Source organism: Sebastes fasciatus, chromosome 12, assembly GCF_043250625.1.
Source record: "Sebastes fasciatus isolate fSebFas1 chromosome 12, fSebFas1.pri, whole genome shotgun sequence".
In the NCBI taxonomy this organism is placed as follows: Eukaryota; Metazoa; Chordata; class Actinopteri; order Perciformes; family Sebastidae; genus Sebastes; species Sebastes fasciatus.
Window position 1 is genome coordinate 11,428,356 of NC_133806.1, and position 14,517 is coordinate 11,442,872.

A 14,517-nucleotide genomic window follows, 5' to 3' on the forward strand; every position below is an offset into this window, starting at 1 on the left:
CAATACAATCTTGACGTTTGACTTGCATCACTTGCGCGTGATCGATAATTGTAAAATACACTTTGCCCTGTGAGGAGCTGGAGATGTTCAGTGTGTCGCTTTCATGTAACAGCTCACTGTGGCTCCTTTTTGTGCCATTACTCCTTTGCAAAAATTCGAAATCATCCACTGACAAAAAAAAATGCAGAAAATGACTTGTCTTGTGTTGTAGACGTTTTTTAAAGATGATCGACTGCTGTCAGCGCCACCCCGTGTTTCGCGAGTTAAACGCTTTTATTATGAAGCTGCAGAAGTAAGAAGTGTTGACAAATAAACAAGAGGCTGATATCTTTGAAATAAAATGACTGTAACGCTGTATGACATGATGCATCTTTTCCTGTGAATCCCTCATGCATGTGCAGGCAATCTGAATCTAACGCAGGAATGGCGGACTCCGCCACTAACAATGAAATCTACTATATAGAGAAGTAATTACAGAATGTGAAAACACACCGAGTGGCTATTACTGAAAAATTACGACCATAGATATTATCAAAAACGGGGTTTGATTTGACCCTAAAGGGCCAGTGTGTAGCATTTAGAAGGATTATATTGGCATAAATTGAATTTAAAATTGATAACTATTAGGGATGTCAAAGTTAACTCGACAACGCAAATTTGTTTTAACGCTACTAATTTCTTTGATGCTTTAACACAAATTGCGATTTTTTTTAAGTAAGCAGGCTCAGTTTTAATGCTAAATGAAGATGCTGGCATCATATGAAACTAGAAAAAGGAATTCATTGGTTTATGTCATACTAGCTTGTCACGAAGGTCGCTAAATAAAACTTGCGCTAAATTCTGGCCAGCAAAAACTGGAATGACCATTTCAAAGGGTTCCCTTGACCTCTGGCCTCAAGATATGTGAGTGAAAATGGGTTCTATGGGTACCCACAAGTCTCCCCTTTACATACATTCCCACTTTATCATAATCACATGCAGTTTGTGGCAAGTCATTGTCAAGTCAGCACACTGACACACTGACAGCTGTTGTTGCCTGTTGTTGCCTGTTTATTATGTTATGATTTGAGCATATTTATTATGCTAAATGCAGTACCTGTGAGGGTTTCTGGACAATATTTGTCATGGTTTGTGTTGTTAATTGACTTCCAATAATAAATATATACATGTTTGTTTAAAGCAAGCATATTTGCCCACTCCCATGTTGATAAGAGTATTAAATACTTGATAAATCTCCCTTTAATGTACATTTTGAACAGATAAAAAAATGTGCGACTAATTTGCAATTAACTATGGACAATCATGCGATTAATTGCAATTAAATATTTTTATTTGACAGCCCTAATGACTATGTTTACATTGGTGTATAATCACCTGAAACCAAGAATCATTGTGTTTTTGTTAGCTTAGAAGGAGCCATTCATATCTACATAGGGAACAGGTCCTCGTCACAGAGTTCGCCATGTTTCTACAGTTGCTCAGAATGGACTAACCAAACACTGGCTCTAGAAAGCCTTTCGTATTTTTATGTGAAGGCCACCGTAGTTCTCAGACACGCTTGGAAAGGGAGGAGTGAGTGGAGGGGTATTCATTTGGTTGCAGTCTGCAACCCCACCGCTAGATGCCACTAAATCCTACACACTGCTCCTTTAAGGATTATAATTTTAAAGTTAACTTTCCCTATCCTGGTTTGTTAAACCCTCTGTTCCTCTGTTCGAAGGTGATATCTACCTCCATTCCCCCAGCTGAATTTTTTATTCAGCTGCATCCTTTACAGGTACATATTCCGCGTTTCCTAGAGGGAATTCAGTTTTCTGGGATGATGTCATTGCCTATAATAAGATTCAGTGGCTTTCCCATCAAGCCAATCCTCTGGTGCAGCTTCTCTCACCCAGTGGATCCACAGAAACGGGCATGGCACAGGTCGGGCATTCATTCACCCCCAAATGGGCCGATGATGCACAGCCATCGGGCTCCAGCACATCGCCCCGTAGTGTCAAGCAGAACATCACCCGCTGACGGCCCTGTCAAGGTCATCAAAAAGAGCGCTGGTCTGGACATGTGCCATCAGAGTGAGAAAAACCGCCACGAGCGCGCATGAGCAACAGACCGAAGCAGTCTCCATAATGGCAAAGACGCTGGAGGTCAGCTTTAGGTTGTACTTTCTCCGTGCAGCACTTCACTTATCGTACATGGTACAGTACAGTGATATATATGTGAGAATAAATCTGAGGACATGATGTTGAGGACTGTAAAGGTACTGCAAAGTCCTCATGTCATTCCATGCCTCTGCTATTCACAACATGAGGAACACTATGTAAAACCACTCTAGATAAATAGTTTATGGCTCTACATTAGGCTGAGTCCCATTAACATTAAATCAAACATAGACTTTCCATCATAAAAAAAGAAAATGTCCCTTTTCTTAAAAGCCACTCTAACATAATTGAGCACAACCACATACAACTGCCTTTGAATGGAATGATTCTTTTCATTAAAATCCATTTAGTAACCGTGTAGTTTATTTTCAAAAAGGCTCATTTCTTAAAATAGTCTAGTCGTTGACCTACTTCCAGAGATTATCTACGTTATTGCACCACCAGTCTAGCTCTAGTGTTTTCAAACTGAACATATAGCTAATCTTTAAAAGCATGTGCACAAAGTAGCTCGTATAGTGTTGAATCAATCTTCAAAATTCAGTTTTATGTTCCCTGAGTCTCCCATAGTGGTCTTGGGTTCTCTTTATCTACTGTTGCTTCACTCATCATTTGCTCTCCTCTATCTCATTCTGCATTGTTTTACCTTGCTCATATCTTATTACCGACTATACCTCTTTTTTCACTTTGTCATTAACCCTTTGTTCTTCTCCATTCGCCGTCTGTGCAGCTCTCAAATCTGTGTGGGTATCTTCAAATCATTCTCTCATTCTCCTTGCCTTTTTCCTATTCTCACCCCATCTTTTTTCATTTCGCCCCACTGCTCCTGCTCCCTCCACCTCTCATGTCCTTTCACATCTCTCTCTCTTCATCTGGCTGGCTCCCATCCTACCTCGCTCCACCCCCCCCCGCCCCCTTCTCTCTCTCTTTTACATACTCCTGATGCGCTCCTGCTGGCCCCGGTCTGTCCGAAGGGATTAATTGATAGTGAGAGATAATAAATCTTCCCATTAGGCGCAAGGCCCCTGCCCATCGCTCATTATGCGCCCGCTGCTCCTCAACGCCATGGCCTGGGGTTTCCCCTGCTTTTTTAACACGCACGTCTGCCATCCTTAACGCCAGCAAGGTTAATCTCTGCCCTATTGCAGTCGTTTGGCTACTGCACAACACGTATTCATTCATTCATGCATGAACACCATTTGAAGCACACATGTTTATTCCTTTCTCCCTCTCTAGTTTTGCAGTGTTTTACATGATAGGACCTGAGCAGCCTTATGCAGCAGCTGTTGCATGCAAACGTAATGCAAACATACCGTTTTGAATTTGTGGACTGCTTTTCTTATTTAGTACAAGACAGGAAGGTTTAATGGTACTAAATAATTCTGTCTACCGTGAGTCACTTTTGAGAGATCTTCAGATGTTCAGCCTTCAAAGGTTCCTCCATTTTTTGTGTTCGGCACAAAGAACTGCCACATGCATTAGCCTGTTTGTTAGTTACCGACCTGTATTATGCTACCAATGTAGGCAGCTCATCTATTTTCTCATATTTAATCTATCTCAGTGTGAGCAATATAGTATTATCTGCTTTACTTTGTTTGACCAAAATAATGTTTGAGGCAAATCACACTGTGCTTATTATAAAAGTCATGTAGCTAAGACCATTGCTTTATGTTATTATGTGTATGTGTCCCTTCAATTTGACCTTCAGTCACATAATGCTGCCTGGAAGTACTTAATCCCAAAAGTAAAAACCCTTAAATGGTGGATATTCAATACTTGGATCAGCACGATATTTGGCCCAGAATGTTCTGTTGACCAAACATCAGCCACATCTGTTTGTATAAAACAAAGAATCCCGCACACTGTCCATCACGTACACTCACTTTTATGAAAAATACAATAAATAAATGAGTACAAGTGATGGACAATGTGTTGCATTCTTTATTTTCTTTAATGGAAATAATAATTTGAAAATTGTTAATGTCCTGAAAATCTGCAATTTACAAAATTAGTTTATTTCAGTAAGTGATACGTTCATATTTGCATGCATGGAAACATCTGAAGAATGCTTGAATTCACCCATCTGATATCTGGTATAGTAGCCAGCAAAGAAAACTTAGAAATAAGGATACAACATAATCACTTACAGATTTTCCATTTGTTTAAATCATTTTTCAATACATTTACTTGCTTTAATTATTCACTTTACTTTTGATGTTCGTTAGTTTTATCTTCTTCCATCTTATATAGTGCTGCGATCCCCACTGGGGTCATTAAAAACCTAATCTACAGTAATCTAATCTAATCTAGTGTAATCTAATCATATTGCCGGTAATTTGGAAAAATCTGCATAAAAAATACTGTGTTGTAAAATGAAGTTGTTGTCAATATTTTACTTAATGTAATATTTCTAAATGGTAACACTAAAGTACGCCTAGTAAGCCTATATTACCAAGCATCCATAACCACAGCATTGCTAATAATCTGTTCATTGTAAGACTCAATTGAGAGCCCAAAAATAGTTAAGTCAAGTGTCCAGATAAAAGAGACCCATATTTCACTTTACCATGCTAAATCCATGCATGGTAACACAACACCAATCAATCAGTAGCTCAACAGGAGATATAGTTTATATTTTTTATTTAAAACTTCATATAACCCATACAGCAAACTGTACAATTGAATTATTCACAATGTGTTAAAAAGAAAATAATTCAATAGCTTTTTCTATAATATTTTGTTGAAGTTCCCCATGTTTTACTCGGATGTCGGTTATTCTAATGTTCTCTTAACACATACAGTTACTAGGAAAACAAAATCGTTTTTTTTTTCCTTTTTTTTTTACAAAACCTTACAAAAACTATATTCATAGAAATTCTGCATGTCCACAAAGAAAACCCTGGTTGGCACCAACATATGTATCGTATTGTTTGAGAGGTTTTCTGCCAAATGATAGAAGCTGTGCAACTCAAAAGAAAGGTATACATAAAAAAAAGGCATACCGTTGTGACTGCTGGAAAATCAAAACTCATATCACACACTGCTAATGGAACACAGGTTATGTAGCTTACATTTTGCATTACTTTTCTCTCACGTTTCATACAATTTTGTGTAAAATGACATTATTATTCACATTAATTTATAAAAAAGATGTATATATTCAGTAACCAAACTGACTGAATCAGCCAAATCAGAAACCCTGTTGTAATTCCAACTAATTTTGATTATGATGAAATGTTCAATTATTTTCACATATTACAGAGGTGAAATACAAGTAAACTTGAGTCTTTGTATCACCTGCATGGGAAGCTACAGTACACATGGGGGTAACAGTAATATCTTATAACCACGCATCAGCCGCGGCCATACTTTCGACCAGGTCCTGATCGGGATTTCAAGAGCAGTAAAGGTCCAGTTACACAAGATAAACCCTATTCTCCCTATTCTAAGAGTGTGCCCTAAATTCTTAGGGAAGCTCAACATTTCCATTTCATGTTCACCTTATAGAAATATATCAGCCATCATAAATGAAGATTTACATACAGTTTCCCATCTTGATGATAGTAATCCAATATACCATAATATAATGCATTTCCATTAAATAAATAAACAAGGTTTGGGGCTGTGCAACTGGGGTAAAGTGAGGAAGTAGGTTAAAGTGACCTCTCTAACGAAATAAATAGCATCTATAACATATTTGACTGTGAACAGAAATCATTTATAACAGTATAAATTTAGCAAAATACATTTTCTCCTGCTGATCTTATCTACATACTCTACTTTGCAGAAGGGAATTGATAGACAATTATACAGTGAATCTCTACCAAACCAATGCTAAGTTTTACAGATTGGAGTTTCCTTGAATCATAGATAGTAATGATTTTTTTGTCTCGACGTATCGACAACGTAAACCTCACAGAGGTTTGCTGTTCGTTTGCTGAAGATATACACATACCTAATAGGCATTAAAGTCAACATGACCACACAAAATCATCATTTGTCTTTTGTCTATTCACCACATTATCTTTCAGCATGTTCACACACTACACATATGGATTTACTCTGTCCACACCAGGTAATTAAACAAAAAAAACCTTGTGACTTTCAAGTCTGAGATAACCTTCAAAATCTGTTCACATGTAAACACCAAACACTTGCTCAGTTTTCATAAACGCTCATAATGTAAAACAACCAATTTTCTGCCATAAAGCTTCTAGATCACACATGAAAAATGAAGTAACTGTTCTAAAAAGTGTACAGAAGTACTTTGGACATTCAATGGTCCTGTAGACACACAAGTCCAGCACATAGTTTGATGGATATGTCACAATTAAATGCACTAAAAAAAATGCACTTTACTTTTTAGGTCACAGTCTCTTACCTTTTGTCTCTGTGACTTACAATTCTTTATTAAACAAAGATATAAACAAAAATCCCTGATCCAATGCCTTCCAACCCAGTCTGTACATATATGTATATACAAAAACATATTTACATATATGCACAGACATACTACTATCGCATCAAAGGTGGCCACAAACTTTTGAAATTGGTTCATATACTTGCTTAATATTTCTGTGGTTATACTTTTGGAAATTACACAGTACCCAGGTTGTGTTTTAAGAAAGACATTGTATCAGGAAATCCATGTTTTTTTTCCTCATGCTTTTTAAGCGATGATTGTTTTACATTACAGTGTTGATAACAATAGAAAATGGCGTGGTTGCAAAACCATCAAATACAGTGCCAATTACAATTTAGTTTGGATACATATTACCCTGCATGGTTGGGAAAACCGTTATAGCAAGATCCCTTAATAGTCCCATTTAAACCACTCCAATTTACTTTGCATTGAACGCAAGATTAGTGCTCTCGAAAAAGCTAAGTGAGCAGGAATTGGCCCGTACTGTTCTGTATCTAGTTCTGTTGAATGGTCAGATCTTTGGCAATCAATATTTTAACTGATTAAAATTAAATCATTTAGAAAATCCTTTTGACATTAAAATGTACTTCTGCTCAAATCATTCTCTGCATCAGTGATTAATTGTTTGTGTGTAACAATATGGTTAATTTCACATGACAACTTCAACAAACATATTTACTGCTGAACAGTTGTGTCTCTCTATGGGTTTCCACCAACAAGAGTACTGCAGATACTAAATGAGTGTTCTTTACAGGTTATCATATGTGTACCTGTGAACCATGCTTTCAAAAGATCCTGTCATATCCCGCAGCTTATGACTCAAAGATAACCATTGGAGTCTAGACAACATGTTTGAGGTAACATTATTTTCTGCCGTCAAAGGCCTTTTATGTAAATTAACAGGATAAGGTGAGAACTCTATATCATAATTTTAACGTGTGGCAAAACTGAACTCTAATGGAAACGCCTCTTCCTCGTCCTCCGTGTATATCTGTCATTTATTGCCATTCTTAACAAAGCCTTTCTTCTTGCTTCGGTCCATATTTTCCAATACAATTCTCAGTCCTTTCACTGATTGAAGATTCCTTCAACGATGTGTATTTTCTTGTGTTTTTTGTGTTGCGCACGTAAACATCAGACTTGAAACTGATTATTTGGGTGTACTGTTTTCCCAGATCCTCCCCCAAATATTATTTTGACCTCTTGTGGTTTGGAATACAGTGGTGAACTTTGTCATACCTGTGTGGCTGATGCTGCCATTTTGAGATGCCCATGTTTTGTTAGTGTCCCCATGTCACTGTGGTTAATGGTGAATCTGGTGATCCCGTCTATGCCATTGTCTCTAGTCTCTGGCATCGCCCCCGAGACGTTGCTCAGGAGGTTCTTGCCCTGGGGGGAACACAATGTCATGGGAAGACGGGAGTCATCCCAGTGCTGCAGCTCATGTTGTCCTTTCCCGGGAGTCGTCGGTCGTTGTAGGCGTGCATGTTGATCACTGCATCCATCTTCCCCATGACTGGAGGCTGAGACTTGTGCTTCACCCGTCTCTCGCAGGTGAACGACAGTTTGATCTCGTCCACCATGGCATTGCACAAAGACCTCTGGGCGAAAAGGGAGGATGCGGGGAGGGGAGCAAGAAGAAGAAGAAGAAGAGGGGAAAGGGACGTGAGGGTAAATGCCTTAGCTTTAAATTGTTCTGACAGCAGAGAGTGTTCGACAGTCTAAAGAGCACAACATGCATTAGAACACAACATCCGTGTTGTGTTACTGCTGGTGTGTGTACGTCCATGGCTGTCAGCAATGTCAAATCGCACCACCACCACCATCACATGTAGCCTGCACACGGTTCATTATTGCTGCTGTGTCAGAAATACTGAACAAGTATGGTGCGTGAGCATGCGTGCAACTGCTCACTTAGCGTGACTCAAATTAGTGATTTACAACAGTAAAGGGTTCATGCTATTCTGACAACTCCAATGACTAATAATGGATTCATTCTCTATGCTCCAATTTGCAATTATGCCTGTTAAAATAAGTAAATGTTGTGGTTTTATGGCCCAAGTACTCCTAGGGATTAGCCGAAGGCATGCAAATCCTTTTATAACGTGTTTGAACTAAAAGCCATGAATAGAGCACGGCTTTGGTTTAGAGGCTATGTGGAATAAGTATCATAGCAAAATAGGCATGGTTAGCAACTTCTTTGCTAAAATTGAGGAATTAAATTATAGTGGAGTGTAATTAAATTAATGTTACACTAATTTCCCATCTATCCTAACCACAGAGTAAAGATCAAATTAAGAAAATAACACATTAGGTATGTGATTTATGGGGACATATACCTGCTCGCGTTCTGCAGTCTTCCTTAGCTTGTAGACGAATTCAGCAATCGCCACAAAAACCGACAGCACTAGGCCAGACGCCAGCACAATGAATATACCACCCAGGTTCTGGATACCCATGGGGCCTGTCTCGTGACGCTCTTCATCCAAGCAGCTGCTCCCACTCCACCACTTCTCCTTCAGCATGTGTAGGCGCCCATCCTCCAAGATGCTTAGAATTGCTATGGTGATTTTGTCCCTGTATGGGGAGCCTGGAAGCAACATAAGGCATGTTTTTACTTTGGAAGAACCGCCAGCTGGATTCTGTGATAATAAGGTTCATAAACACGTTGTGGCATACTGTCTGACTGGTAGCTAAAAAGAAAAAAAATAACACGTCTTATGCTGCTGCGTTGTCTAAAAAAGCAATCCATCACCTCATCCTTCAAAAGGCAACACATAAAAAAGAGGTTTATTTTTTTTTTTTTTAATTACTTGGCAGTCTGAAATGTATTCATAGGTCTTACCGAGGGGAGTGCCGATGCCATATCCTTTGCTGTCGATGATTCCTCCCACCTGTGTCAGGTTACAGTTCCTCCTAGTAATGTAATCGATAGTTGTGGACTCCATAATGAGGGCATAGTCTGACTTCAACACCCTCTGAATCCCATCCTCGATAGACTTCACCAGCGATGTGCTCGGCTTGCTGCTCATAAAGGCCCACATCTTCTCAAAAGTAGAAACCTTAGATTTCTGTAAGGGATGGAAAGAGACAGTTTAAAAAAATTAAAAAAAAGTGCCTTTGAACCTTATTTGAACAATGTCTCTTTCAGCAGGTGAGGAAAAAGTGGTTGAAGAATATACAATGCTATTACCACCATAAAAAGGTTGAGCTGAACAAAATCACTTTCAAACATTATAGCCAAAGGTGTTAAAGCTGAAAATACTGCTAACCCTGAAATCTCACCGGTCCCTCTGTAGCTCTGACGCATTTCAGAATAACTTTACACCTGTGGGGTTTTTGAATGCTTGAATACAAAAGATGACATATAAAGTATTTGTTCACTTGCTGCATTTATGAATACAGATTTTAGCCAGTGCCCAAATAGATTTATATGATTACTCCTGCAGATCTCCATTGTCACAGGATTAAAGGACAGTAAATTGAAGCTTTGTGCACATCTATTCTCATAAGTGCTACTGGAGCAGCAATAATAGAATGCCTCTCCATTAGTCTTGCATCAGGCTATGTGGTATTTCATGCAATTTTATGTGAGGTCACATTTATGCCATGTCTAATCCTAGATAATTACTGTCTAAAGACTATAAGCCATTTCAAATTGTGAAATATGCTATTATAAGAAGCCCTCCATTATGTGTAACTACAGTAGAAGCACAAGCTCCTGGTTGCTTAAAACTGAGACATGATAGTATGATATTAAAACTTAAAAGTACCAATTAGGACGTATAGCAAGTGTTGCCAAGTTGGCATCTTTGTCACTAGATTTAGTTTTTCTTTGTTCTTTTGTACCTCCCAGATGTGTAGATGAGGTCAGAAAGGAAAATGGACCATATGGCAACTTCGTAAAGCTGATGGTGGTTTGCATCACAGCAATGTGTAATCCAAAGACATAAAGAAAGCTTCCCCATAGATCCCTTATCTCTTCTAAGCGTGCAAAATGGCGTGCTGCACAACCACCAATTTCCTTCAACCTTTTAACAGTTGGTGAAAGCTACTTTCTTTTGAAGCAATTGACTTGCCCTTAATTGCTCTCCATACAATGTGCAATTTAACAAAACAACAGCTCCTCATTAGAGGGCTTTCAGGTGACATGGCAACCTCCTAGCCAGCAGTGGCTACAAACCTCTGATTGTGTTTTTAATACAACGTGTTTGTTTTGTTGTACAGTATATTGTCTTCTTGTTGGCTATCAGAGTTCCTGAGGCCTGTACTACGAAGCAGGATTTGGGGTTAGCGGGGTAACTTCTGGGTTAACCTTTGAATTTTCTGTCCTGTGACGGTTGTTCACTTCTTACCGGGGTAGATCGTCATGGTAACTTATGCTGAACACCTAACCTGTTCCGGAGCAGGTTTATTTTCCAGATAAGAGATCAACTCGTATAAAAGCACCGCCTACTGACCAATCAAAGTTTAGTGGATCGTATGATAATATTACAGAAATACAAAGAACTTTAAGTCATAATCCAGGCTGAAAGCAACACAGTTTAAACTGACAAATGCAGGAAGGACAGCTGGCTGTAGGCTGTGGGTGCTTACTGCTTTGAATTATGTTTTCATATTTATTTTTTTACTTGCTCTCAAGTCTGTTTCACACTGCCAGAGTCGGGGACACAGCTGAAAGAAGGCTGAAATAGTCATACACGCCACAACTTTGTCAAAGGGCATAATGAAGTGTAATCTATTCATCCATTATGTTCTGAAAGCTTTTTATAATATCACTGTCCCATCTAGATGACTATATCTAACTTTTGAGTATTCTGTTAAATTAATAAATCAATTCATTTATGCATTCAAACATCTGCAATTTTGTCTTCCTGCATTTGGCAGCTTCAACTGTGTTACAATTAGTCAGGATTATGTGTTTAATTTCTTCATATTTGTCTAATATTATAGTGTGCTCTGTTTGTAAAATGTGCCGCTCTGCTGACAGTAGACTTGTCCACGTCTGTGATTGGTCATATGCTGCAAACACCACCTCTTTCATGTGAACGCGCTCATAGCCAGATTGAGATTGTTGATTAACTGAGTTGATAACCACCATCGTAGGAACGCTTAGCAGAATCACGTTTGTTAGGGTTAGTTAAGCCAGATAACAAGAAGATACCCTGGGTATGTTGAACTTGCTTCATAGTACAGGCCTCAGGTCAGCCACCAGTATTTGTTTGCTGTTGAAGTAGTTAATGTATCTAGTAGACGTTGCAAGAAAATTCCAAGGAGAAATTTCTACACCCATCCAATGTCTTGTGAAGGTGGTGGAAGTGGTGATTCTAGTCAGAAATCGCAAACAAATTGGACCAAAAGCCTACAGGCTAATGTTTTGCCCCTTGTGGATTATGACTAACCATCTGCTATCTGGTGGCTAGTTACTTGAGTGGACTCTTCTCAAGCCACAACTAATATCACATTTGAGTAGAATCGAGAGGAAAAACACAGACAGTTTAGTATGTCACCGAAAAATGAGTTTATGACTAAATCCATCCTGTTACGTACATCTGCAAAGCATTTTATCTACTCCCCGGTCTCCTCAGTATTTATCATGCTTCTCCGCCTCATTGAATCGACATCATTAGGCTTTTCTGTAAGTGCAAGGGGGAGCAGAGGGCACTTGAGCCATGCGACTCTGATGAGGTAATTAAACACCTGTTTCTCCTTCTATTTATGACGCTACAATCACAACTAGAATTTATCAAAGTACACAGAATGAACGAAAAAAAACTTCCTTTACATGGCTATTCAGAGGAACGGATGGCTGATTTCTTTTTTTTAGTTGAGTTGGATCCAGGCACGCTAATTATCATTACAGGACATTTCGTATTCACAAGATGCAATGCAAAAAGTAAGCAATCTTCCAGTATCGTGATTAGTGTGGGTACAATTCCAAGACACTACTATTGTTTTGAACCTACTTGATATCAGCAAAAAAACCTAACTGGGGGATTCAGTATACACCCCATTCAGCAGATCCAACAATGAGGCATGCAGTCTTTATGAGCTCCACTACACATTTTTTGGGGGCATTAAAACTAGGGCAGAAAGATGCCCTGGAAGAATCAATTTGTTTCTTTTCTCGCTATTGAATGTCATAAACTTATGGACTGCCTTCCATAGAAATGTGCAGTGTTTTCATTTTCTTACTCAGAGAAACTGTAACTCTGTTACATGTGTTATTCAGCACCACAGTAGCAGCAGCATCTAAAGCAAAGCTCAAAATAATAAAATAAAGTCAAAGACCCTGCAGGCACGCTGAAACTTCGGAATAAAAAAATCATTATGGAGAAACACATCAAACAGTGTAGAGAAGTGGAGAAGCTGAAGACTTTGCCTTTGCTGTGGGAATTAAGATCTAACTAGAAATATAAATACATATACGTATATATAGATTTTTTTTTTCCTTTGGAAACATAGACCTACTATATATATAAAAAAAGTTTTCTGACAAAGTCAACTTAATAACTACTTACAACTAATTTCTTACCATACATTTTACATCATTATTATTACTGTACATGTTTGTGCTTGGTATGTTTCAGCTACTGTACGACTCTTTTCACACTGTAAAGTACATGATGAGACCAATTTCAGTGACTATATTGTGGTTGGTATATTTTATTCTATATCTGCATAGTACCTTCAGTAATTTAACTAACTTGTATTTTTTTTTATTCATTTAAATCTTCATAATGATAACAGCAGCTTGACCCAATCATATATACTCTTTATTGTGAGTACTATACCTTGAAGAAAGTCATGGTTGCGCCATCTTTGACCACACCGTATTCAATCTTGGTCTGCTTAGCGATGTCATCGGCTGAGTCCACAGGCGAGTCCATTCTCTCCACGGTGAGGAAAGCGGCTAAATTAGCTGTGTAGGATGATATGATGATGAGTGTGAAGAACCACCAGATCCCACCGATGATCCTGGTCGACAGGGCTTTGGGCATCAGTTCTGAGCCTGTAAGCAACACAAAGTGAGAGACTATTAAGCAATTATCTAGATGAAACTGTACCTGCCAACACTGTAACTGAATTAAACAAATGCAGAAACACGATTGCTTGAGTTTTTGTTAATTAGCCTGCAAATGTTTTTGGCAGTGCCACTGAAAATGAAGCCAGTTTGGCAGTTTAGCCAAACTCTAAGCTAAGAATTCAGAATGGGCAGATCAGAGCAGCAATAGGCTTCTACATTATACAGGTACAAGAGCCTTTCTCAGCAGCTCATGTAAGCCTTTATTGTTGACAGCAATAATAATATAACAGCAATAATTCAACTAACTCACTATGTACTCAATCACACTCACAGAGGACTATCAATATATGTTGATTTGAGATCTAACTTATATCAAAAACAAAATGTGTTTTGATTGAAAAAATGATGTGTATCAAAAGCTTGTAATGAGGAAATTGAATAACTAGGGCTGTCAATCGATTAAAATATTTAATTGAGATTAATCGCATGATTGTCCATGATTAATCGCAATTAATCACACATTTCTTTATCTGTCAAAATGTACATTAAAGGGAGATTTGTCAAGTATGCAATACTCTTATCAACATGGGAATGGGCAAATATGCTGCTTTATGCAAATGTATGTATATTTTTGTTATTGTAAATCAATTAACAACACTAAACCATGACAGCTATTGTCCAGAAGCCCTCACAGGTACTGCCTTTAACATAAAAAATATGCTCAAATCCTAACATTGCAAACTCGAGCCCAACAGGCAACAACAGCTGTCAGTGTGTCAGTTTGCTGACTTGACTATAACTTGCCCCAAACTGCATGTGATTATCATAAAGTGGGCATGTCTATAAAGGGGACACTCGTGGGTACCCATAGAACCCATTTTCATTCACATATCTTGAGGTCAGAGGTCAAG

General features: G+C 38.4%; 1 protein-coding gene across 1 annotated transcript in view; it reads right to left on the bottom strand.

Moving 5' to 3' along the window:
- Positions 1–4,779: 4,779 nt before the first annotated feature.
- The window catches only part of grik3 (glutamate ionotropic receptor kainate type subunit 3), a 113,440-nt gene continuing 103,702 nt past the window's right edge, over positions 4,780–14,517 (bottom strand). Inside the window, exons 13-16 of the mRNA XM_074653104.1 lie at positions 13,374–13,591; positions 9,425–9,650; positions 8,919–9,169; positions 4,780–8,180 (exon numbers count right to left, since the gene is read on the bottom strand). Coding sequence (XP_074509205.1) covers positions 7,986–8,180; positions 8,919–9,169; positions 9,425–9,650; positions 13,374–13,591 — 890 coding nt within the window. The 3' untranslated portion in view covers positions 4,780–7,985. The remainder of the gene's footprint in view (positions 8,181–8,918; positions 9,170–9,424; positions 9,651–13,373; positions 13,592–14,517) is intronic.